The following is a 27,662-nucleotide window of genomic DNA, read 5'->3' on the forward strand; positions in this document are numbered from 1 at the left end:
ATGCAGGTTAGATTAGTTGAAAATAATTGTTCTGATATTTGAAGCTACAGAGATTTTTAAAAGCCTTCTTTTCATTATTTGATGTGGGCTAACACTAGTTGAATCTTTGAAATTCTGTTTACCATTTCCTTATCTCGACTGCAATACATAATGAACTGCGGCCCAGCTGGATCGCTTTCTTCACTAAACTTTTTATTTTGAGATAATTGTATATTTAAAGTTGTTCTTTTAAAAGAGTTTTTTTATTTTGAAATAATTGTGGACTCACAGAAAGTTGCAAAATAGTCGAGTCCTGAGTACCCCTCACCAGCCTGTCCAGGGGTGACAACTTAGACAACTACGGTACAAAATCACAACTAGGAAACTGACATTGGGACAATACTGTTACTAGATTACATGCCTGATTCATATTTTACCAGTTTTTTACATGCACTCATTTGCATATGTGTGTGCGTGTGAGCTGCATGCAATTTTATTACATTTCTAGACTCATACAACCACCCCCCGTAATCAAGATACTGTCTATCGCGTGCATGTTGCCCGTTACACTCCTCCCTCCCTCCCCTTCCCCAAGCCTGGCAGCCACTCATCTGTTCTCCATCTCTGTAATTTTGTCATTTTGAGAATGTTCTATAAAATGGAATCATACAGTATGAAATCTTTTGGGATTGATATTTTTCACTTAATACAATGCCCTTAAAATCCATCCAAAGTGTTCTGTGTCTCCTCTAGTTTGTGAATGTGGTAAATTTTCCTGGTTGAAATTTGATTATTAAACCAAGTCTACAATCCACAAATTAATTGCCTTTGGTAGTGATGTATTAGCTTTGAATATATCATTAGATTCAATTTGCTAAAACTTTTTTAGAAATTTTGCATCTATGTTTATGAGGGATATGGGTCTGTAATTTTTGTTTTCTCCTATTCTTGTATGTCCTTGTCTGGTTTTGGTATCAGAGTAATGCTGGACTTAGAGAAGGAATTGTAATTCCTACTCTTTATTTTTTCTTTCTTCTTTTTTTTTTTTTTTTTGCAAGGAAAGATTAACCCTACACAAACATCTGTGCCAATCCTCCTCCTTTGTTTATTCTCCTCCCCCTAAAGCTCCAGTAGATAGCTGTGTATAGTTGTAAGTACTTCCAGCTCTTCTATGTGAGCAGCTGCCAAGGCATGGCTACTGACAGGCGAGTGGTGTGGTTCCATGCCCGGGAACCAAACCCGGACCGCCAAAGTGGAGCATACCAAACTTTGACCACTAGGCCATCAATGCTGGCTCCTCCTCCTACTCTTTAATTCTTTGGCCAAGACAGAGCAGGTGCTCAATGAATACCCCACGGGTAATGTGGAGAATGGAAAACTGAACTAACGTGGGATATAAAAACAGAGTTTGGCCTGGAAAAACTGCAATATAAAGAACACATCATTAGCTAACACCAGGCCATTACAAGACATAGCTTGATTTGCGTCGTCTCTCTTTTTTATTTTTTCTAAAATAGGTAATTTTACTGAGGTATATTTTACATATCATACATAATTCATCCATTTCAAGTATACAAGTCAAGGGTTTTTTAGTAAATTTACTAAGTTGTGCAAACATTATTGGGATGATGGAAATGTTCTAAAACATTTATTGCTGGGGCTGGCCTGATGGTGCAGTGGTTAAGTTCACACACTCCACTTCAGCGGCCCAGGGTTCACTGGCTTGGATCCCAGGTGCGGACCTACGCACCGCTCATCAAGCCATGTTGTGGCGGTGTCCCACATATAAAATAGAGGAAGATGGGCACGGATGTTAGCTCAGGACCAGTCTTCCCTAGCAAAAAGGGGAGGATTGGCAACAGATGGTAGCTCAGGGCTAATCTTCATCAAAAAAAACATTCATTGTCTCCTAAATATTTACTCCAACCCCTGAGGTGGGAATCCCTGTCCCTGTTAAAAGGAGCCTGAGAGGCTGTTACTTATCAAAGGTCATTTGGCTGCATAGAGTTGGTGCAAACTCAATCCACTGTCAGCCTTCTTCCCTCCCCACCACAGTGCAGCGTGACTCTCCGCTCATCTGGAAGCCATCATTGTTGGCTGCTGCAGGGCTCGGGGAGCTGAGAGAACACCTAAAGGGGAATGTGAGGTGTGATTTCCTCTTACTCTTGGAGAGGAAGGGTGTGGCTACCGTGGGGATGGCTCTAGGTTGTCTGTGTCTGGGGGTGTAGGGACAGTTGGATCTTGGGGAGCCTGGGCAGATGACTGTGAGATTCACATATTCCTCATCCTCCTCCTGATACAGGCTGTAAGGTCTCAATAATCCTTCAAACTGATGTGTCAGGGCATAAATGAGGGAGTGATCGCTTATACTGAAGAAAGAGATGGCCCTACCCTCATAGTCCAGGAAGACCCCCACTAGTGTAGCAGGTATTCTTGCAGAGAATTTGATTATATGGATGAAAAACACTGATGTTTTCTACAGAGTCCCAGGACCCAGTACCCATTGTTGGGAGATAAAGTCAGATACTTCTCCCTCCTGTTCACGTTGTCCTAGCCCAAGAACCACATTTCATTGTGTCCCATGTCCACCTCCCAGTGATGCTTCCCTGCCCAGAAACCCTGAGAAGCCACCACACACTTCTTCTGAAATCTCTTCTTTGAGGAGGGCACCTCCTGGGGAGTGTTCCTATAGGTTACAGCTTTCAGATCAGAAATGCAGAGCTGGAGGCGAGCCATTGTCTGGGTCCAGAGTCACCTCCACTGGGGCGCAGTGTGGGAGAGAGTGTGAGTACTGAGGAGGGACGTGGGCTGGGCCCAGAGGTCACCCCCTGCTACAGCAGACTGGCTCAGGGCAGGGTCAAGTGAGGTCCCAGAGCTAGAGTCTAGATCAGACAGTGTCCCCCTGGACCCTCCCTCATCTCCAGTGCAACCCTGGGGCCTCATCAATGCCCACAGATGCACAGCTGTGAGTGCATAGCTCCTGTATATCACTCCAACCCTACCACTGTCCTTCCATGTGAAACCACTATTTGACGTTGTGAGACCTTGATCATCTCCTCTATCCTGCTTCCTCCCACCTTCAGTCCTGCCCAACTTCACTTCCTTACCCCTCATTCCAGCTGCTTGGCCACTCACTTGTGCCCTCAATTCCCTGGAGCTTACCCTGTGACCCTCACCCTAGCTGACCAGGCCCTGCCCTCTCCTCTCCTACACCTGGGCTGAGATGTGTGTCTGGAGGAGTGGTCCCCTAGGGTGGAGCAGGTTCGTCTGCAGTCTGGCGTGCCTCAGTGTCCCTCAGCAGGCCCATATCGTCACCGATCAGCTTCATCTTCCTCGCCCACCCACAGGTCAGTCCATTCTCTTCTCACTCAGGTGTTTGTATCTGTGTGTTCTGGGCCTCTCTTAATTCTGAAAATAAGCAGACAGAATGAATGAGTCAGTGCTCACATGGAGAGCAAGAGGCAGGGAGATGCGACACCAAGGGTGGTTGCCGTTTTGGGGTGTCATGGACCTACCAGATCCAATGAAGGCCATGGAAATTCTCTACAAAATGCACCTCCCCTGGTATCTTCAAACAATTTCAGGGTCTCCATCACAAGCCTACCTTTACAAGGACCCACGGACCTCTGACTCTAAGAAATCATAAACTAGGGCCTTGTAAGGGACAGATATGGTGGTTTGTGGGGGATTAGCTTCTCTCACCTGCCTCTCCATGCTTCCTTCTCCAGTTTGAAAGCAAAAACACAGAAGAGGCTCACATCACAGAGCAGGGTCCCAGGGGAGAATCTGAGAGAAAAACTCTGGATAACACTCTTATCCAGTTTTCATAAAATTTCCATGACACAAAAAGTCGAGTATTCCATGGCTAATACAAGCCTGGAAAAGGCTCGAAGCATCAGGCCAGTCAGGAGGCAGAGGAAGATGCCCCACAGGTTTTCCCTACTCTGGGTCCACACAACCTCGGAAATCTTTAGTTCCTCTCCCCACAAAATGTGCCAATGGGCAAAATTTATAGACAGTTTTAGGGGATTTCGGGACCCTGATGCCCATCTGAAACCATCTACGTACCTGGGGATCGTTAGTTAATGGATGAGGAGTGGGGAGCCGTTGTCCTCGCCGTCCTGCCCATGCTTCCTGTCCAGTCTGCGGCCAAGACAGCACACAGATGAACCGAACTGTGCAGCAGGAGGGGCGCAGGAGAACTGGGTGTGGAAGCTCAGAGCATAAGACACTTATCCAATTCTGCCCGGATTTTGCCTGAAACAGAAACACAATATCCAGCGGTTGACACAGAGGAGTGTGTAAGGTACAAACACAACCAAAGCTCCTTGCTCAGGGGGATGAGCTCTGGGTGAAGGAAGGGGGCTCTCTTGGAACTCTCCTTTGTACCCCCCTCATCCACCCTGTACTGAGGGTCTCTATTTGGGGTAAAACAAGAGTTCAGGAATATTCACTGTGAAGGGAGCGACGACATCTAGGATCCTGTGGAGGTGGAGATGGAGGTTCTGTGGGAGAATGCGACTAGGAGGGGAGGTGGGATTATGGCACATGATCAAGGGACAGTATGACCTCCAAGGAGGAGAAAATTATTTCTTGGGGTGAGCACTCCTATTGTGACTGAATATTGTTTTATCTTGTTGTCTTCACTTTTATTTCCTCTGTTATGAAGTATTTTCAACTACACTAAAACTTTTTTACTGGAGTCTTGGTGATCTCCTCAGAAATTTGTACAGCCCCAAAAGTACTAAAGATTGAGCTTCCCCTAATTCTGGGCCCTCTGTGAGGTAGGATGGGCCTGTGGGGCTGACATTTCCCACGGGAGCCATCGTGGGTCAGCCTGGACAGGGCGAGGACTGTGGTCCCTGTGGTCGGGAACGGGCCCTGGAGCAGGGGCTGGAAGAGCAGACCCGGAGGAGGGAGGGAGCATCCCTGACCCCAGCCCAGGTGGGTGTGTGAAGAAGCCACGGGGCCGTGCTTGCCTCTCTCACTTAGCCTGGTCTTTGGGGAAGGAAATTCTCAGACAAATGACAGCAACACACAGGACAGAGCAGAGTAATCCCAGTAAAATAGAAGGGCAGGCACCAGGATGAGGGCTAGAAAAACATCTCTGAAAAACAGTCCAGAGACTCCTCAGTGATTGCTGAACAGAGAAGGCAATTTGATTCTCAGTTAAGGAATCCTTTCATACTTTAAGATGCAGAGGATACTTTTCCATAATTTCTCCTACATGTTTAAAACATTGTACTTCTTCATAAGACTTGCTCTGTCTGGATTTTATTTTTGTTTATAAAATGAGGTAAACGTTCTATTTTATTTTCTTCTAAGCTAATAACTGTGCCAACATCTTCTTAGAATTAAATTTCCTTTACACACTATCGCATATTTGAAATGTCCCTTCTGTCTATATCTTCTGTCTATATCAGGTTTCCATTTAGTCTTGGATTTGTTTCAGAGTTTTCTCTTTTGTGACACTTGTCCACTAGTGCCTTTGATTCCCTTGAACTTTGTCTGCGGTCTCCACTCTGGCTGACCCAGCCTTTGCCCTCTCTCCCTCCTACAGCTGGGCCAAGAAACGGGTCCAGGAGGAGCTGCCCCCTGCAGTGGATGGCGGCCTCACAGATTGGTCATCTGCAGGCTGGGGGGGCCCGTGTTACCCTGCAGTGCGGTGTCTGTCACTTCCTGTCCCACACCCGGGTTCTGCTCCTTCATCCCTCAGGCGTTGGTACCTCTGTGTTGCTGAGGTTCTCTCCATTCTGAAGACAAGCAGAGAAGGCAGGCAAGCCAGTGCTCAGATGGAGAGCATAAGGCCAGGAGAGGGAATAAGCCAGCATTGCTAATCCTTCTGGTGACTTCTGACTCTAGTCAACAGTGGAACTACGAATGCCGATGAAAAATGCACACTCACCTAACCTTTTGCAGACAGTTTCAGGGGTTCTTAGGCTTCTTGAAGCCCATGTTGTCCTCACACGGACTTTACATTATAAGAACACAGGGACTAGGATCATCAGTGGGGGAAAAACAGTGAAGAGAGAAATCACCTCACCCACCTGCCTGTCTGTACCTTCTTCTCAAGTCTAATAATAAAACAAAAACAAAACCAGCCCACAGAGAAGTAGATGACCGACTGGAGGAACTAGGGTACATAGAGAAAAGTGTGTGGAAGACTCTGAACATTATAAGACACTTACTAGGCGTCTTCCTGGAATTTCTGTGAAGTAAAAACAGATCATTCAGGGGCTGAAATCCAGGACGGTAGCCCTTCCTGCAGGCGACGAGCTACATGAGTGACTGGACGCATCCGCTGTCTGAGGACCTTGAGTTCCCCGAGCTCTTCCTTCTCCCCAGACAGCCTGTGCTGAGCATCCCTGACTGGGTCAGACAGAGAGTAGAAATGAGAGCCTGGGATGCAGGACTTCAGGGAGAAGGGAGGGTAGAAAGGGGAGATGGAATTACGTGGGACACAGAAATGGGCCTCGGCTTATCCCCAGGTGCAGCAGGGCACCTGAGGGATTTCACAGTTACCTCAGGGTCTCAGAGAATTTGACAAAACTCTGTCAGCTAAAATATGTTTTAGCGAGGATTGAAGTGATCACAGAAATGTGCTTGATGGGGATGAATTTAATATTCTCCACTGCATCCCTAAAATTTCAGCCCCTCAGCCAATCCCTTCCCTCTGCTGTCAAGCCAGCACAGATTTCTCCCAGTTATAGGCATCTACACCCTTTTATAATGTTCTTTTTCTCTTTTCTAACAACAGGATACAGGAGTTGTTCTTCCTTCTTAATCTACACATTGTATTTAGTCCTTAAGTGGAACAACTGTGGGAATTCAATATTCTAAAGACAAGAAAAAGTCTTGGAAGCAGCAAGAGAAAACGAGGATTTGAATGACCAGATTTCCTGTTAGAAAGTGCGGAAGCCAGAAGAGAGTGGAAAATATCTTTAAACTGCTGAAGGAAAAAACCTGAAAACTCAAAATTCTATATGCAGCAAAAATATCCTTCAGGAATGGGGAATAAAGACAGAAATAAAGACACTCTCAGAGTCAGGAAAACTAAGAGGACTTGTCACCAGCATACGGGCTCTAAAATAATGCTAAAGGAAGTTCTCTGGGCTGAAGGGAACATTAGGAACGAAGGAAGAGCTGTAGAAATGGTAAATATCTAGGTAAATAGAATAGGCTATTTTCTTTCATTGAGTCCTTTTAAATATGCCTGACAGTTGAGAACAAACATTGTAATTCTGAGTGGTAGGGCGATCGATGTGCGTGACTGTGATACATATGACAACTGTAACATAAAGGGGGAGGGCAAAGGCACTTCTGTGTTTGTAAGCTTTCTTCATTTTACTTGAAGTGGTAAAATATTAACTCTAATATGTGTGAAAATTTAGGTAAGTATATTGTAATCCCCAGAGAAGCCACTATGAAGCCAATAGATAAATTTAAATGCAAAATGAAAAATATTCAAATAATCCAATAGAGGGAAAGAAAGAGGGAAAAAACAGAGGAAATTAAGAGAAAATAAATAATAAAGTGGTAGACCTAAATTCAATCATATCAATCACTACATTTAATGTAAGTGGTCTAAATATATGTACCAAATTTAAAAGATTGTCAGATTGGATTAAAAAAATATAATTAAGTGCTATTTATAAGAAACCTGCTTTAAATTTAATTAAATATGTAGTTCAAAAGTAACAGGAAGAAAAAAGATATACACATAACCACTAATCAAAAGAAAGCTGGAGTCCCTGTGTTAATATGAGACAAAGTAAACTTAAGAATAAGGAAAATTATCAAGGATAAAGAAGGACCTGCAAAGGAGAAAAAGTTCAATTTTCCAAGACATAACAATTCCAAAGATGTATGCTCTGAACATCAGAGCTTCAAAAAAAAAAAAAAAAAAAAAAGAAACAAAACTGATAGAACTGAAAGGAGAAATAGACAAATCCACATTTCTACTAGGAGACTGCAACACTTCTCTCTCAGACAGAAAATTTGCAAAGTTGTAGAAGACCTGAACAACATTATTGGTTGACCTGAGTGGCATTTATAGAAAATTCACATACCAACAGCAGAATACACATTCTTCTCAAGTGCACACGGAACCAATATGCTGGGCCATCAACAAACCTTAACAAATTTAAAATAACAAATGTACTAAGTGTGTTCTCTGGCCAAAAGAGAATCAAAATAGAAATCAACAACAGAATCACATCTGGAAGATCCTCATATATTTGAAAATTAAGCAATGTACTCCCAAATAATCTGTAATCCAAAAACCTCAACGGAAATTGGGATTTCCTCGTTTGCTTCCTTTGTTTTAGCCTCTTTTTCTCTTGGGTCATCTGTCTTTTCCTTATTGTCTGGGAGAGGTTCTACATAGTCTGTACATGAATCATTTGTGGACAATGTGCTGTTAATGTCTTCTCCCTCTGAGCTTTTTAGTCTTGCTGTTTTTATAGTGTCTTTGTCGAACAGGCGTTCTTAATTTCAATATGGTCAAATTTATTCATTTTGTTATGATTAGTGCTTTTCTTTTCTTACTAAAGAAATCCCTCCCTATCTTGAAGATATTCTCTAATTTATCCTATACAGATCTTTCTCACCTTCAGAAGGGGTTATGTCTAGTAAATGTGCTGGAGTCTGAAAATATCATAAGGCAAAAATGCATTTAATATGCCAAACCTACTGACCATCCTAGCTTAGCCTAGCCTGACCTGAAATGTGCTCAGAACACTTACATTAGCCTGCAGTTGGGCAAAATCATCTAACACAAAGCCTGTTTCATATTTATTATAAAGTGTTGAATGTCTTGTGCAATTTATTGAACACTATTTTGAAAGTGGAACAGCACGGCCGCGTGGGTCAGGACGGCTGTCAGTGTGTTGGTTGTTCATCCTCGTGGTCGCGGCTGACTGGGAGCTGCGCTCGCTGCCGCTGCCTAGCATCACCCAAGAGGATTGTTCCACACATCACCAGCCCAGGACGGAGCAAAATTAAAAATTCGAAGCATGGTTTCTACTTAGCGCATATTGCTTTCGCACCAATGTAAAGTCAAAAAATCATAAGTCAAACCATTGTAAGTTCGGGACTTTCTTATAAGATTTATAATCTAGTCTTTAACATTAGGTAATTAAATCACCTAGAATTGATTTGTATGTATAGTGCGATGTAGTGGGACCATTTAAGCTCCCATGTACTAAACCAATTATTCTGGCGGCATTGATTGAAAAAATAATCCTTTCCATGCCATTTCTAGTATATATGGTGTCCAAATATGGATCTGTTTCTGGACTCTCTTTTGGGCCATTGTTCTATTTGGTAAATTCTGTGCCAACACCGCAATGTCTTATTACAATAGTTTTATAAGAAGTCTTGATTTGGTATGTCTTCTCAGATTATTACTAAATAATAACTGTCTTAATTATTAAATAGAATAGTCTTGACTATTCTTTTCTCTTTACATTTCATATAAACTTTAGAATTAGCCATCCAAGTTTCAAAAACAAAGCTAGTTATGATTTGATTGAAATTACAATGAAAATACACATTAATTTGGCAACAATTGATGTTTACAATTTTTAATCTTCCATCTTACAAACCATCACCAAGGTAGGTTTCTCTGTCTATTTAGGTCTTCTTTAAGAACTTTTAAAAAAGTATTATAATTTCCCCTGTAAAATTTTTGTATGGTTTTTGTTATATTATCTCTGGGCACTCGGTATTTTTTCATGTTTATATAAATTATAACTTTTTAAAATTTCATTTTTGGATACTGACATTTATTTTATACATTACTTTTACATATTCTGTATCCAGAAATTTTGCTAAAAATTCCTATTAACTTGTATAGTTTATCTGTTCATTCTTTTGGATTTTTTACACTCAAAGTATCATCTGAAAATAATGACTGTAGTATTTTTTTAATTTCTAGTTGTTATCCATTTATTTCCTTTTCCTGCTTATGGGCTAGCTTCAAGCTCCTCTGCACAGTGAAATACAATGCTAGGGGCCACCCCGCCTTGTCTGACCGCAGTGGGATATTCTTCAGTGTTATTTACTAGGATGTTTGTTGTAGGTTCTCTTCTCCTGGCTTTCTCATAAAAGACACGTTACTTACATATCACTGACAAAGTGATTCTCCCACATGCAAAGCCACTCACGTTACTTCCTCTTCTTAAAATTTTTTAGAGGCTCTTGTCAAAAATAAACACAGTTGGACATTAGTTAAAGTGGCAAAACAGATTATATTCAGTTAACTACTGACAGTAGGGGAAAGAAATCCATTCCGACTTGTGCAGAGATGTTTGGGCATTTTCAAAGGGAGAATGAGCAAGGGGGGCAAGTCAGAGAAGTGAAAATTACAAAGGATTGGTTGGTGTAAATGACATTAGGCCAACTGGGTCTGCTGGCTGGCAACTATCAAAGTTATGATTCTGTCCTCTCATGGAGACTGGGAGACTGGGAGACAGAGGCCCCATCCTTCCTGATGATTACATTTCTAAGGAAAGACACTCTTGAGTTAGAGATACATACACACCTTAAAGGTACATAGGCAGGATTTACAACTGTAAGCCTTTTTTAGTAAATGTGCTAAGAAAGGGAGGTCGAGGGCCCATTATCAGGTGTTGGCTAGAACCAACAACAAATTCTCCCAGCAGGATTGGGCTTTCTCACGGGGCTAGGATCATCCTAAGGATATAGCCTTATGCTGCCAGAAGCCAAACTAGTGTTTGTGATGAGGATTAAGGCTGCCCCAGCTAGAGAAGCCCAAGGTGACCCGGCCTACATGCCAAACTATATGACCCAGTGGACTTTTTTTATGGAATGAATTAGGACTGCCCCAGGGAGAGAAGCCCAGGGCATCCTCACCTACATGCCGATCTATATGGCCAGATTCATATCTAAAGTTATATGACCGCACAATAACCAGACCCCATCTGCACTGAAATCATTTAATGACTTTTTACATCATCTTTTCTTTTTTCCAGTAAAAATAAGTCACGTACCCATGCCTTATAAAATTAGCCCTAACCCTCAACTCAGGGCAGCAGAAGCTCTGACTGCCCATGGGTCCTGTCCCCATGCTATTCCACACTATTCTCTAAATAAAAGAGCACTACTGCCAGATCTTGAGAGTCTAAGAAATCTTTCTTTCGACTCCTCGGCTCACCGACCCCACATCATTTTGTCATCTCTTAGTTCAGAGGTTTGGGTGGAGTCATTATGTATGGAGAGTTATACAGTTCCTACTCTTCATGAACTTCAAGATAAAATGAATGCGTGAGCTTAGCGCTAAGACCTTTTCTGAGCGCCCACCCCCACACCTTCCTAGTCTTTTCTCCTGACCTTCCTTTACCTGAAGCTTTTATTACACTCCTAGAATTTACTTCCAGTTTTCCAAACATGCTTTTGCTCCATTCTTTCATGTCATTACCCATAATGCCCCTCGGCTTGGAAAATCATTCGCTACTTAAAGCTTCTTAGCCTCAAGGATCAGCTCAAGTGTTTCTTCTACTGGAATCTTCTGGAACCTTGTCAATGCGGGTACTTCTCTTCTGTGCTTCCAGCAGCCAATACACACACCTCTCAGGCAATTACTCCTCTTACTGAATGGAAACTATTGGTTTCCTGCTCATCTCCGTATCTACTCTGGAAGCTCCTAGAAGGCAGGGACTCTCACTCACATCTGCAGTCTCAGTGTGGGGCACAGTGGCTTCCAGTGTTTGAGTCAGATGCATTGCTCAGCTAATTTTCAGACTTTTTCTTTTCTGCTGTAAGCATAAGGACACACATTTCTAAGAACCGCTTACATGCATCATACAGCTTTTAAAATGCAGGACTTTTCTCATTTTAAAAATTAATAGGCTATTTTTAGAGCAGTTTTATGTTTACAGAAAAATTAGGCAGAAGGTACAGAGTTCATATCCCTTCCACACACAATACACAGTTTCGCTATTATAAATGTAGTGTGGTATATTTGTTACAATTGATGAGCCAATGTTGATACATTATTATTAAAGAAACTCCATAGTTTACATGAGAGTTCATTCTTTGTGCTGTATAGTTCTATAGAACTTGACAAATGCTAATATCATGTATCCACCATTACAGGATCAAACAGAATAGCTTCACTGACATAAAAATTCCCTGTGCTCCACCTACTCATCCTTCTTCCCAGCCAAACCTCTGACAACTATTGATCTTTCCACTGTGTCCATAGTTTTGTCTTTTCTAGAATGTCATATAGTTGCAATCAACAGTATGTAGCTCCTCAGGCTAGTTTCTTTCACTTAATAATATGCATTTAAGGTTCTTCCATGTCATTTGGGGCTTAATAGCTCATTTCCTTTTACCACTGAATAATATTCCATTGTATGAATGCACAAGCCAGCCCTAGTGGTCTTGTGATGAAGATCTGGTGCTCTCATGGCCAAGGCCCAGGTTTGTTTCCCAGTCAGGGAAGCGCATCAGTCATCTATCAGTTGGCATACTGTGGTGGCTGCATGTTGCTGCGATGCTGACAGTGTGGGGACCTGGAATTGGCCACCCCAAGATATGTCTCTTTGGCATAAGGATTATTTGAGGCTGATTGCTTTTGATAAACTGGGACAGGGAAGGAGGAATGGAACTTGCCCTTTGTTAGGACACGTTTACATTTGTAAGGTAAATCTCTACCTGTAAAAGGTGCCTCCCTCTCTGTACCAGGAAGAAGAAAGGAGATGACCTTCTCTCTAAAAACTCTTAATCAATACCAAAGGCAAGGACTTAAATCTGCATTTTATTGTGCTTGTCTGGTAACCTCCTGTAACTGACTTCCCTCCCCCTCCCAACGTTGGCATCTCCTTAAAGATTAAGCATCTTTCTTTAGGCTGGGAACCGATTGTGGCACTCATCTGTGACCCCCCACCCCCCAGCCCGAGGCAACACACCTGCCACCCCGCCCGGCGTTCACTGGGACAGCAGACGTATCTGTCGTTTCCATCGAGTTCTGTGCTGACAGAGCGGCCTCGTGACTATTGTAAAAGGGACATTTCAATCACATGTGAAACACCCCGTTTGGGGGTATATAACAACTGTGTGCACCCCACTTCTTCGGTGCCCTTTCTTCCTTCGGGAAGAAAGGCCCCGGGCCATGGTTCCTCACAAAGCTTTGTTTAATTTTCTCTTGCTGTTCTGTCTCATGTGAATTTAATTCGTTCTCCAGCCAGACGAACCCACATTTGGGGAGAGGAAATGTCCTCCTCCCCTACAACAGCTATGCCACCAGTATTTCAAATACCAGCAGGGTCACCCATGGTGGAGCTTCCAGACTAAGACAGACTAGGAAGAAGGACCTGGCCACCCACTCATGGCCAATGGAAAAATTGGCCATGAAAACCCTATGAATAGCGGCAGAGCATTTTCCGATGTTGTGCTGCAAGATGAGGGGATAGCACAGGAGGACCAGGCAGGGTTCTGGTCTGCTACACACAGGCTTGCCAAGAGTCAGAATTGACTCAGCAGCACTAACAATAAAGAGATGCACTAGAGTTTGTTTATACATTCACCTGTTGAAGGACATCTTGGTTGCTTCCAAGTTTTCGCAATTACGAGTCAAGCTTCTGTAAATACTCATGTGCAAGTTTTTGTGTAGACATAAGCTTTCAGTTTATTTGGGTAAATAACAAAGAGCATGATTGCTGGATCATATGGTAAGAGTATACTTACCTTTGTAGGAAACCATCGACCTGTCTTTAAAAGTGGGTTTACTGAGAAGGGGTTCAAGATGGCAGCCTAGGAAGGCCCTGAACTCACTTCCTCCCATGGACACAACAAATTTACAGCTATATATGGGATATTATTTTTCTCTGAAAGGGACTGAGAACTAGGTGAACAGCATTTCCATGACAAAAGCTAAAAGAGATGCATCGAGATGGGTAAGACGGGCAGAGACTCAGTCTCATCCCAGGTCTCACAATCGAGAAGGGATTACAGAACTTTCCTCAGGGAGTAAAGGTGCCATGCCCCCCATGACCCTTGGGTCTGGCACAGGAAAGATGAGACCCCAAAATGTCTGGTTTTGAAAGTCAACAGAGATTAAGCTAAGAGAACCATAGAAGTATAAGAAACAGAAAATCTAGTCTTAAAGAGCTTGTGTGCAGACCCACTCACCCTGAAATCCAGAGCAAAAGCAACAGTTTGAAAAGCACCTAGACCACAAGTGAGGGAAACCCACTTACTAATTCTAAAGTAGCTACTGGAGAAGCAGGAACCTGCAGTGACTTTCTCCAGGGATGGAAACACTGGTGGGTGCCATTTTTGTAATTGCATTCTAACTTATTGGTGACACAGCTAGTAGGTGCCATTTTTGGTGCTCTCCTATTAGCCTGCTAGCATCAGTGACTGTGCTCTTTGCCCCACCCACCTCACACAGCAGCAGCACCACAAGGAGCTGGGCAAGTGCACCACACCCCACTCTCCCCGTGCAGCAGCCCTGCAGCAACCAGACTGGTGAGTGTCCTGTCCAGCCCACCCCACGTATCAGCCATGCCACACTCGCACCAGGTGAGCACATCATGCCCCACCCTCGCTGCTCAGCAGCTGCAGCCCTGCCACACCTGGTGGGGGCATCCAGTCTGCATGAAGGATGCCCCTTGAGCACTGGGCTCTGGAGGCCACAGGGCTTTCACTTTTGTAGGACACAAATCATCTCCTACACAAGACCACACCTTCAAGACAGGGAGAGGTAGCCGTTTTGCCTAATACATATAGACAAACACAAAGAGTCAGGCAAAATGAGGAGTAAGAGGAATAAGTTCCAACCTAAGAATAAAATATATCCCCAGAAAAAGACCTTAATGAAATGGAGATAAGCAGTCTACCTGATAAAGAATTCAAAGTAATGGTCATAAAGATGCTCACTGATCTCGCGATAAGAATGGATGAACACAGTGAGAGCTTCAACAAAGAGATGGAAAATACAAGAAAGTACCAAACAGAGGTTACAACTGAACTAAAAAACACAGTAGAGGGGTTCAACAGCAGAAAGGATGAAGTAGAAGCACAAATCAGAGAGCTGAAAGACGAAGCAATGGGTCTCACGCAGACAGAGCAGCAATAAGAAAAAAGAATTTAAGGGACCTGTGGGACAACATCAAATGGATTAACATTTGCATTAAGGGTGCCAGAAGGAGAAGAGAGAGAGAAAGGGCTAGAAAAAATTTTGAAGAAATTATGGCAGAAAACTTCCCTAATCTGGGAAAGGAAACAGACATCCAGATTCAGGAATCCCAAAGAGTTTCAAATAAGATGAAACCAAAGAGAGTGACACCAAGATATATTATAATTAAAATGGTAAAAGTTAATGATAAAAAAAGAATCTTAAAAATAGCTAGAGAAAAACAATTTATTGCATACAAGGGAAACCCCATAAGGCTATCAGCAGATTTTTCAGCAGAAAGTCTCCAGGCCAGAAGGAAGTGGCATAACATATCCAAAGTGCTAAAAGGAAAATATTTACAACCAAAAATACTCTACCCAGCTTATGATTCAGAAATGAAGAAGAAATAAAGAGTTTCCCAGACAAGCAAAAGCCAAAGGAGTACATCATCACTAAATCATTCTTAGAAAAAATGTTAAACAGGTCTTTTTTAAGTGAAAAAGAAAATACCATAACTAGAAATAAGAAAATATAGGAAAGAAAAAAACTCACTGCTAAAGGCAAATTTATGGTAAAAAATTGTGGATTGACCACTTATAAAGCTAGTTTAAAGGTTAAAAAACAAAAGTAGTAAAATCAACTATAACTACAAGTAGTTAAGAGATACACAAGATTAAAAGATGTAAAATATGATGTCAAACATAAAACATGGGGAGTGAGGAGTAAAATGTGGAGCTTGTAGAATGTGTTCAGACTTAAGTGACTATCAACTTAAAATAGACTGCTATATATAGGTTGTTATATATAAACGTCATGGTAACCACAAGCCAAAAACATATAATACATACACAAAAATAAAGAGAACGGAATCAAACATAACACTAAAGAAAGTCATCAAACTACAAATGAAAAGAGCAAGAGGAGAAAGGAACAGAAAACTACAAAAGCAACTGGAAAACAATTAACAAAATGACAGTAAGTGCATACTTATCAATAATTACTTTAAACATAAATGGACTAAATTCTCCAATCAAAAAACACACAGTGGCTGAACAGATAAAGAAATAAGACCCATCTGTATACTGCCTACAAGAGACCCACTTCAGTTCTAAAGACACGCACAGACTGAAAGTGAAAAGATGGAGAAAGATACTCCCTGCAAAGGGAAACAAAGAGAAAGCAGGGGTAGCAATACTCATATCACACAAAATAGACTTTAAAACAAAGACTGTAACAAAAGACAAAGAAGGGCACTACATAATGATAAAGGAGTCAATCCAACAAAAGGATACAAAATTTGTAGATATTTATGCACCTAACACAGAAGCACCTAAATATATAAAGCAAATATTAACAGACATAAAGAGATAAATTGATGGAAGCACAATAAAAGTGGGGAACGTTAATACTCCACTGACATAAATGGATAGATCATCCAAATAGAAGATCAATAAAGAAACATTGACCATAAATGATACATTTATGGATTTAATAAATATATACAGAACATTCCATCTAGAAATAGCAGAATACACATTCTTTTCAAGTACATATGGAACATTCTCCAAAATAGATCACATGTTAGGCCACAAGATAAGTCTCAATGAATTTAAGAAGATTGAAATCATATCAAGCATCTTTTCCAACCACAGTTGTATGAAAATAAAAATTGATTACAAGAATAAAAATGGAAAAAACACGAACATGTGGAGACTAAACAACATGCTACTAAGCAACCAATGGGCCAACAAGGAAATCAAAGAATAAAGAAAAAATACTTTGAGACAAATGAAAATGGTCCAAAATTTATGAGAGGCAACAAAGCCGTCCTAGGAGGGAAGGTCATAGCAGTACAGCTCTATCTCAAGACACAAGAAAAATTTCAGATAAACATCTAACTTTTCACCTAAAGCAATCAGAAAAAGAAGAACGAACAAAACCCCAAATTAGTTGAAGAAAGGAAATAATAAAGATCAGAGTGGAAATAAGTCAAATAGAGGGTAAAAAAAAACAATAGAAAAGATAAATGAAACTAATAGCTGGTTCTTTGAAAAGATAAACAAAAATGGTACACCTTTAGTCAGACTCATCATGAAAGAAAAAGGGCCCAAATAAATAATCAGAAATGAAAAAGGAGAAATTATAACTGACACTACAGAAATACAAAGGATCATAAGAGACTACTATGAACATTTATATGCCAACATATTGGATAACCTAGAAGAAAGGGATAAATTCTTAGAAACATACAATCTTCCAAAACTGAGTCATCAAGAAATATAAAATCTGGAGGATTAGTCAAGATGGTGGCATAAGCAGACTCTGAACTCATTTCCTCCCACGAACACAACCAGGTTACAACTATTTTTGGAAAAATTACCATGGAGAGAAAACTGAAAACTGCATTAAAAAGAACCCCCACAACAAGGGACAGTCCTACTAAGGCAGAAGAGGCAGAAATTCCTTCTGGAGAGGAAAAAAGCCACCTTTGGGAGCAGCGGAGCTTCTCAGCTGGCCAGCCGGGAGCCACCCTAAGGTACGCAGCCCTCCCTGGAGGAGTGAGGTCTGGAGCAGGGCCAATACTGCTATAAGCATCCTTCAGACTCAGCACAACTGAGACGAGTGTCTTACTGTCTCGCTTTGCTGGATATTAACTGCAGGGAGGATACCCCCAGAAAAGCTATCAGCCAAAAGCTGAAAAGACCCAGGTCTTAAAGGTCCCACGCACAAACTCACTCCTTGCAACAAACTAAAATCACCAGAGAGAAGGCTGACAGTCCTTTGGTGAAACGAGACTCACCTGGTGGGTTCTGGGGGCATCTTGGTGAGAGGAGGGACCTCTCTGGAGACTGAGACATTGGTGGGGGCCGTTGTTCTGAGCTTGTCCAGGCGCGCTGACACAGACCGTCGTGGGTGGCATTGAAGTTCATCCCTTGGCCTGTTAGCCGAGGGGTCTGCCATGCCCACTAGAGCACAGATTTAATCCAGTTCAGCCAAGGCAGGCAACCCACCCTAGGGAGCGGCCCCACCTAACAGCAAGCCCTCAGGCTACTTTTCAGCCTGCATTGACTGGGTGCCTTGATCCTCTACAGGCAGGTAAGGATGTCTGCCTCTGTGGGGCAGGGCCTGTGTGAGGACCAGATGAACTGTGGGAGGTGTTGGTAGAGAGGTAGGGGCCTCTGCAGTGTGGCGTTGGGGTACGCTTCAGGGGGTTGAGAACTGTGCAGGACCAGGACTGTGTTGAAGGTCTGTGGGGTCCTGTGGGGGGTGAGGCTTATCAGTGGCAGAAGACCTGTGCTTCACAAATAGCCATAAAAAGGATCAGCTCCACCTCCCAAAGCCTGAAACAATTGAGTGCCCCCATGCCTAGGGCCAGCCCCACTCAGCTGCACTCCTAAGAGAACTGACATCAGCCTTGTTGGCCTCAGGCCTATCACAACTGTAAGCCCCTGAGCCTAGCAACCAGCTACACTGGGTACCAACCCAATTAAGAGGAAAACTGCAATAGGAGGGTGCTGATAGACTTTGTAACCAACACTGCTGAAGCTCCCCAAACCAGATTTACAAACAGCTAACCAGGGAAGGAAAGACTAGACTCCCTGGGTACCTGCAGTGGGAGCAACCCTGCCACAGAAGAGGAACACAAGTAGCCCACAAAGGGGTCACTCCTGGATCTTCTGGACTGGTGACTAGAGGGAAGCACACTGCTGGGGCTCATAAGGCATCTCATACATTAGGCCACTTCTCCAAGATCAGGAGACATAGCCAACTCACCTAATACATAGAAATAAGCACAGAGAAGAGGCATAATGAGGAGACAAAGGAATATTTTCCAAGCAAGAGACAAGGACAAAACTCCAGAAAGAGGACTAAATGAAACAGAAACAAGTGACCTACTCGACAAAAAGTTCAAACAAAATATCCTGAGGATGCTCAGAGATATGGGGAGAAGACTGGATGAACACAGTAAGCACATCAGCAAAGAAACGGAAGATATAAAAAAAAATCAGAAATGAAGAATACAATACTGGAAATGAGAAATTCACTAGAGGGACTCAATAGCAGAGTAGAGGATGCAGAAGAACGGATCAGTGAACTAGATGAAAGTCTAGAGGAAATCACCCAAGCAGAACAGAAAAAAGAATTAGACAGAATGAGAACAGTCTAAGAGAACTCTGGGACAATATCAAGCATGCTACCATTCGGATTATAGGTGTCCCAGAAGGAGAAGAGAGAGACAAAGGGGCAGAAAATGTATATGAAGAAATAGTAGATGAAAATTTTCTTAACCTGAGGAAGGAAACAGACATCCAACTTCAGGAAGCACAGAGAGCTCCAAACAAGATAAGCCCAAAGAGGCCCACACCAAGACATATTATAATTAAAATGTCCAAAATCAAAGATAAAGAGAGAATCCTAAAAGCAGCAAGAGAAAGGCCCCAAGTGACATATAAAGGGAAGCCCATCAGGCTATGAGTGGACTTTTCAGCCGAGACCCTACAGGTAAGAAGAGAATGGCATGACATATTTAAACTGCTAAAAGGAAAAGATCTACAGCCAAGAATACTCTATCCATCAAGGTTGTCATTCAGATTGGAAGGAGAGATAAAGAGCTTCCAAGACAAGCAAAAATTAAAAGAGTTTATCACCAAGAAACCAGGTCTACAAGAAATGCTGAAGGGACTTACTTAAGTGGGAAAGCAATGACCACAAATAGAGCTAAAAAAATATATATATTATCAAAAAAACAAGACAACAACAACAAAAAACTGCAATAAATTCACTCGTAAAGGTAAAAATATACTAAAGATAGCAGATCAACTACCTGTGAAGATAATATGAAGGTTAAAAGACAAATATACTAAAATCACCTATTTCAATGATAAGAGGTAATGGAGAGACACCCACTAAACAAGAGACTATATATGATTTGAAAAACATAAAATGTGGGAGGAGGGGAATGAAAAAGTTGAGCTTTTAGAAAGAGGTCAAGATAAAGAGTCTATCAACTTGATATATACATATACAACTCGACTGTTATATACATAGAATATTAAATAGGATCCTCATGGTAATCACAAATCAGAAATATATAATAAGCAAACAAGAAAGTAAGACAAAAGAAATCAAACATATTACTAGAGATAGCCATCAAACCCCAAGGGAAGAGAGCAAGAGAAAAAGACAGGAACAGAGAAGAACTACTAAAACACCCAGAATGAAAAAGTAACAAAATGGCAATAAATACATATTTATCAATAGCTACTTTAAACGTCAATGGACTAAATGCTCCAATTAAATGCCATAGGGTGGCCAATTGGATAAAAAAACAAGACCCATGTATATGCTGCATACAAGAGACACACTTCAGACCTACAGACACTCACAAACTGAAAGTGAAAGGATGGAAAAAGATATTCCATGCAAATGGCAAAGAAAAGAAAGTGGGGGTAGCAATACTTATATCACACAAAATAGACTTTAAAACAAAAACTGTAACAAGAGACAAAGACGGGCATTACATAATGATAAAGGGAACAATCCAACAAGAAAATATAACACTTGTAAATATCTAAGCACCCAACATAGGAGCACCTAAATATATAAAGCAACTATTAACAGACATAAAAGGAGAAATAGACAGTAACACAATAATAGTAGGGGACTTTAACACTCCACTTACACCAGTGGATAGATCATCCAAACAGAAGATCAATAAGGAAACACTGGCCTTAAAGGACACATTAGACCAGATGGACTTAGCAGATATATACAGAGCATTCCATCCAAAAACCACAGAATACACATTCTTTTCAAATGCACATGGAACATCCTCCAGGATTGATCACATATTGGCCACAAAACAAGTCTCAGTAAATTTAAGAAGATCGAAATAATGCCATGCATCTTTTTCTTTTTTTTTAAAGATTTTATTTTTTCCTTTTTCTCCCCAAAGCCCCCCAGTACACAGTTGTGTATTCTTCGTTATGGGTTCTTCTAGTTGTGGCATGTGGGACGCTGCCTCAGCGTGGTCTGAGGAGCAGTGCCATGTCCGCGCCCAGGATTCGAACTAACGAAACACTGGGCCGCCTGCAGTGGAGCGCGCGAACTTAACCACTCGGCCACGGGGCCAGCCCCGCCATGCATCTTTTCTGACCACAAAGGTATGAAACTAGAAATCAACTACAGGAAGAAAACCAGAAAAGCCACAAAAATGTGGAGATTAATCAAAATGCTACTCAACAACGACTGGGTTAATGAAGAAGTCAAAGGAGAAATCAAAAAATTCCTGGAGACAAGTGAAAATGAAAATACGACATGCCAAAATCTGTGGGATACAGCAAAAATGTTTCTAAGGGGAAGTTTATAGCAATTCAGGCCTGACCTCGACAAACAAGAAAAATCTGAAATAGACAATCTAAAAGCACCTCTAAAGGTACTGGAAAAAGAACAACAAACAAAGCCCAAAATCAGCAAAAGGAAGGAAATAACAAAAATCAGAGCAGAAATAAATGAAACAGAGACTAAAAAAACAATAGAAAAAAATTAATGAAACCAAGAGCTGGTTCTTTGAGAATATAAACAAAATCGACAAACCCTTAGCTAGACTCACCAAGAAAAAAAGAGAGAAGGCTCAAATAAAGTCAGAAATGAAAGAGGAGAGATTACAATGGACACCTTAGAAATACCTCAGAAATAAGAGAATACTATGAAAAGCTATATGCCAACAAATTGGATAATCTGAAGAAGTGGATAAATTCTTAGCAACATGCAACCTCCCAAAACTGGACCAAGAAGAAGTAGAAGATTTGAATAGACTGATCACCAGTAAGGAGATCAAAACAGCAATCAAAAACCTCCCCCAAAATAAAAGTCCAGGACCAGATGGCTTCCCTGGTGAATTCTACCAAATATTAAAAGAAGACTTAATACCTATCCTTCTCAAACTCTTCCAAAAAATTGAAGAGGATTGGAGGCTTCCTAACTCATTCTACGAAGCCAACATTATCCTGATACCAAAACCAGACAAGGACAACACAGAAAGAGAAAATTACAGGCCAATATCACTGATGAACATCGATGCAAAAATCCTCAACAAAATACTAGCAAATCGAATACAACAATACATTAAAAAGATCATACATCATGATCAAGTGGGTTTCATTCCAGGGATGCAGGGATGGTTCAACATCCGTAAATCTATCGACGTGATACACCACATTAACAAAATGAAGAATAAAAACAACATGATCATCTCAATAGATGCAGAGAAAGCATTTGACAAGATCCAGCATCCATTTATGATAAAAACTCTAAATAAAATGGGTATAGAAGGAAAATACCTCAACATAATAAAGGCCATATATGACAAACCCACAGCAACTATCATTTTCAACGAAGAAAAACTGAAAGCTATCCCTTTAAGAACAGGAACCAGACAAGGATGCCCACTGTCACCACTCTTATTTAACATAGTATTGGAAGTCCTAGGCAGAGCAATCAGGCAAGAAAAACAAATAAAAGGGATCCACATTGGAAAAGAAGAAATGAAACTGTCACTCTTTGCAGACGAGATGATCTTATATCTAGAAAACCCGAAAGAATCCACTAAATAACCTTAAGAAACAATAAAGGAATACAGTCAAGTCACGGGATACAAAATCAATGTAAAAAAATAGGTTGTATTTCTATACACTAACAACGAAGTAGCAGAAAGAGAAATTAAGAATACAATGCCATTTACAATTGCAACAAAAAGAATAAAATACCTAGGAATAAACTTAACCAAAGAGGTGAAATTCTGTACACTGAAAACTATAAAACATTGTTGAAAGAAATCGAAGAAGACACAAAGAAATGGAAAGATATTCCGTGCTCTTTGATTGGAAGAATTAACATCGTTAAAATGTCCATACTTCCTAAAGCAATCTATAGATTCAACGCAATCCCTATCAAAGTCCCAACACCATTTTTCACAGAAATAGAAGAAAGAATCCTAAAATTTATATGGAACAACAAAAGACCCCAAATAGCCAATGGATTCCTGAGAAAAAAGAACAAAAACACTACTAAAACTAATAAATGAATTCAGTAAAGTTGCAGGTTACAAAGTTAATATACAGAAATCTGTTTCATTTCTGTACACTAATAATAAATTATCAGAAAGAAAAATTAAGAAAACAATTCCATTTACAATTGCATCAAAAAGAATAAGATACCTAGGAATAAATTTAACCAAGGATATGGAAGACCTGTACTCTGAAAACAATAAGACATGGATGAAAGAAATTGAAGATACACAAATAAATGGAAAGATATACCGTGCTCATGGATTGGAAGAATTAATATTGTTAAAATGTCTATACAACCTGAAGCAATCTACAGAGTCAATGCAATCCCCATCAAAATACCAATGATATTTTTCACAGAACTAGAACAAATAATCCCAAAATTTGTATGGAACCACAAAAGATCCCAGAAATAAACCTATGCTTATATGGTAAATTAATCTATGACAAAGGAGGCAAGAATATATAATGGGAAAAGACATTCTCTTCAATAAATGGTGTTGAGAAAACTGGACAGCCACATGCAAAAGAATAAAACTGTACACCATATACACCATACACAAAATCTTTCACCATATACAAAAATAAGTTCAAAATAGAATAAAGATTTAAATGAAAGACGTGAAGCCATAAAATTCCTAGAAGAAAACATAGCTAATAAGCTCTTTGGCATTGGTCTTAGCAACATTTTTTTGGATATGTCTCCTCAGGCAAAGACAACAAAATAAAAAATAAACAAATAGGACTACTTCAAACTAAAAAGCTTTTGCACAGTGAAGGAAACCATCAACAAAACAAAAAAGTAATCTGCTGAACAGAAGGAAATATTGGCAAAAGATAGATTCGATAGGAAGTTGATATCCAAAATATATGAAGAACTCATACAACTCAATATCAAATAAAACAATTCAATTAATAAATGGGCAGAGGATCTGAATAGACGTTTTTCTGGAGAAGACATACAGATGGCCAACAGGCACATGAAAAGATGCTGAGCACCACTAATCATCAGGGAAATACAAATCAAAACCTATTAAGATTTCACGTCACACCTGCCAGAACGGCTATTGTCAAAAAGATAAGAAATAACAATTGTTAACAAGAATGTGGAGAAAAGGGAACACTTGTGCACAGTTGGGAATGTAAATTGGTGCAGCCACTGTGGAAAACAGTATGGAAGCTCCTCAAAAAATCACAAATGATGATCCAGCAATTCCACTTCTGGGTATTTATCTGAAGAAAATGAAGACACTAATTCAAAAAGATATATGCACGCCTATGTTCACTGCAACTTTATTTACAATAGATAAGACATGGAAGCAACCTAAGTGTCCATCAATAGATGAATGGATAAAGATGTAGTATATATATATATGGATATGTATACACAATGGAATATTACTCAGGCATAAAAAAAGAATGAAACCTTGCCATTTGCGACAAGATGGATGGACATAGAGGATATTATGTTAACTGAAATAAGTCAGACGGAGAAAGACAAATACCATATGATTTCATTTATGTGTGGAACCTAAAAAACAAACGTATCTTTGTATGGTGACAAATAGTAACTAGATGTATCATGGTGATCATCTTGTACTGTATAAAAGTATCAAATCACTATGTCATACACCTGAAACTAACATATGCAATCGCATGTGAACTATCATTCAATAAAACACACAAGTGGCTGTGCCACTTTGCATCCCCACCAGCAATGAATGAGAATGTTTTCCCACATCTTCACTGTCATTTGGTGTTGTAGTGTTTTGGAGTTTAGCCTAAATGTAGTACTTTCATTTTTGTTCTCTTCTAAATTCTTTCTAGCTTTTATTATGATTACTTTTTGACACGTGTTATTTAAATTGTGTTGTTAACAATTTCTAAGTGTATAGAGTTTCCTATGTTTTTCATTTACTTTGAGCCTTAGTTACGTTATGGTCAGAGCATGTGTTCTCTGTGGTGGTGTCTGTGGGAACCTGCGTTCTGATATAGTGAGTGGTCACTCTGTGAATTTCTATGGACTTGAAAAAAGTGCAGAGTCTCTCATTGTGGGGGCCTGGGCTTAGCGTACCTACGGAATGATCAAGTGAAGGGGTCTTTGCCTTTCCCCCGTGCCTGAACCTGCGCTGGTACCTTTCCCAATTCTTTGGATCCTTGCAGACCAAAGCCTTGTCTTGTTCTTCACCATCTGGCTTCATGATTAGAAGCAGAATTACCTCTGTGTCAGGAAATGTGAGTCTCAGCTGCTCTTAGTTCCTCATAGAGCATGGCATGTTTGCCTGGACACCCCACTACCCTGTGCTGGGACGACTTCTCTTTCAGGGCTAGATCCTCACCCCTATACAGCTCCGCCTGCCCAGACTGGACAAAAATATCCCTGCATCTGATGTTCCCGTGCCACCCACCCAGGGCACAGTCTTGACCCAGGATAAAATCCCTTCCCAGTCAGCCCTACCCTCACTTTCTGTATTTGCTTTCTGGGTCTGAGACAGATGCTTATGGCCTGGCGGTAAGTGCAATGGTTCAAAGTCCAGACTCCCCACTCTCCTAGCACATACAGCCACGTCCATGTCAGGGAGACTCTAAGAAGAACAGTGCAGTTACCTGACAGCTCACGCTCAGCCTCTCCATGGCTCCTCGCCTGGACAGCTGTGCTGATTCCTCTTCTCTCTAACTCACCCGTTCACCCGTTCCTGCTGTCATCTGTTTCCATGGAGTGAGACTGATCCACAGGATACATGCATGGCCCTCCTGCTCACTTTGGCTCTCAGTCTCCTCAAGCTGGGGTCAGGTAAACCTTTCAGGCTGACTGCTCTCTGTCTCAATTTGAATTTTGTAGCCCCACTGATTGTAGCGCAATGGGATGGGGGCATCTTTGTTGTTTGCATTCCCCCGCATCTCCTAGTGAAAGGCTGGCATCTACCAACGTCAGAGTGTGGAAGAGACGGGGCAGCACAAAAGACTCAGGTACTGTGGAAACTATGATACTAGTCCACAAATATTGGGAGCGGGGTGCTGAAAGAAGCCACAGGATTGGAGAAGGGATACACTAAGGATGTTCTAGTGAATAAGCTGTCTGTCCCAGGTGGGCTGTGGGGTTTGGCGGAGAGATCAGGAGTAGAGGACCCTGGTTTCTGACTTGGGTGCCTGGGTGGAAGGAGACCAAGTTAAGGACATTTGGGGAGCAGACAGTGTGCCCAGCTGTGGACATGCTGAGTTGGAAACCCCTGTAGTATGCGACAGGGTGGGAGAAGGTATTTTGATTTTTAAGTAAGGATAAGTTGGATTCTGGCTTATCCTGGACAGAAATTCACTTTTGTTTCTTCTGTCAGTTACCAACTACACAAAGCCTAGCATATGGGACGTCGAGTAATTGAAAAGAATTCACAGAGAAGGCTGCTGCTTAGAGCAGAATACAGGTCTCTGAGTCGTCGGTGTCCGGCTGTAAAAGGTTCAGTTAACTGTCTTCACCTTCTCCCTGTGCCGGTTCCATCTTGCCACCTGTCTGCTAAACAAAGTTAAGAAGCAGGAAATAAGGGCTTCACAACACATGCTGTCTTCACACAACAAAATCCATACGTGTTGCTCAGAAGAGAAACTCTTTTAAATGAATTCTCCTTCATTTTCTGAGGGGCTGCTTTGACTGCTGTCTGTTTCCTGGAGAGGGAGCAGAGCATCAGGGAAATCATCTCAGAGCAGAAAGATTTTGTGTTTTAAAAAGCCCATGTCCTCTGCTTATGAGCTTTGTGGCCCATAACTTCTCTAAGTGTCAGTTTGTTCATCGTGACGTGGAGATGATGTCCTCACAGGGCTGTTGTGAGGATTCCACGACTCGTGTATACAAAGCGTGGAGCACAGAGCTCTGTCGGCACAGAGTATGTGCTCAACAGCAGCTTTTCCTCACTGGTCCCCGGGGGAAGGAAGAGTCAAAAGGGTGGAAAGGGGCAAGGAAAATGACAACGCGAGGGCTGGACAGGGGAACAGAGAGACTCCATACTATGTTCCCTTAGCTCGAGAGCCCCCCACCAGCCCTGACGGCAGCACCAATAGCAGCCAGGCTGACCTAGGCTGAGGCCCCAAAGCAGACCAGGGACAAGGCCCGTCTGCAGGTGGCTTGTTTAGGAGGTGATTCTGGGAACAAAAGTGAGGGAGTGGGGAGAGTGAAGCCAGAAGGGAGGAAAACCATAAAAGGTGTGCTAATGAGCTGATTATTGCTGTGGGAAAGTGGGACTCAGTCCTACTGGGACCTTCTGAGCAGCTCAGAATCACCCCAACATCCTCTGCCTCTTGCACCCACTGGTGAGATGTGCCTCCAGGATTGTCAACATTTCAGCACTTCTGGCTTGCCCGTCACTTGACTGAGCAGGTTCCAAAGGGCACAGGAAGCCCGCAGCAGGGAGGCAGAGGCCAGGTTCCCAGGAGGCACTGCCAGCAGGCAGGGGCGATGCCCTCCCACTGCAGGAGGA

At 41.6% G+C, this 27,662-nt stretch overlaps 1 protein-coding gene across 1 annotated transcript in view; it reads left to right on the forward strand.

The window, feature by feature from the left end:
• LOC139075420 (butyrophilin-like protein 3) overlaps positions 1-27,662 on the forward strand; it is a 44,625-nt gene continuing 16,963 nt past the window's right edge. Inside the window, 3 exon segments of the mRNA XM_070571736.1 lie at positions 1-6; positions 4,768-4,923; positions 14,351-14,475. Coding sequence (XP_070427837.1) covers positions 1-6; positions 4,768-4,923; positions 14,351-14,475 — 287 coding nt within the window.

Source organism: Equus przewalskii, chromosome 13, assembly GCF_037783145.1.
Source record: "Equus przewalskii isolate Varuska chromosome 13, EquPr2, whole genome shotgun sequence".
Taxonomy (NCBI): Eukaryota; Metazoa; Chordata; class Mammalia; order Perissodactyla; family Equidae; genus Equus; species Equus przewalskii.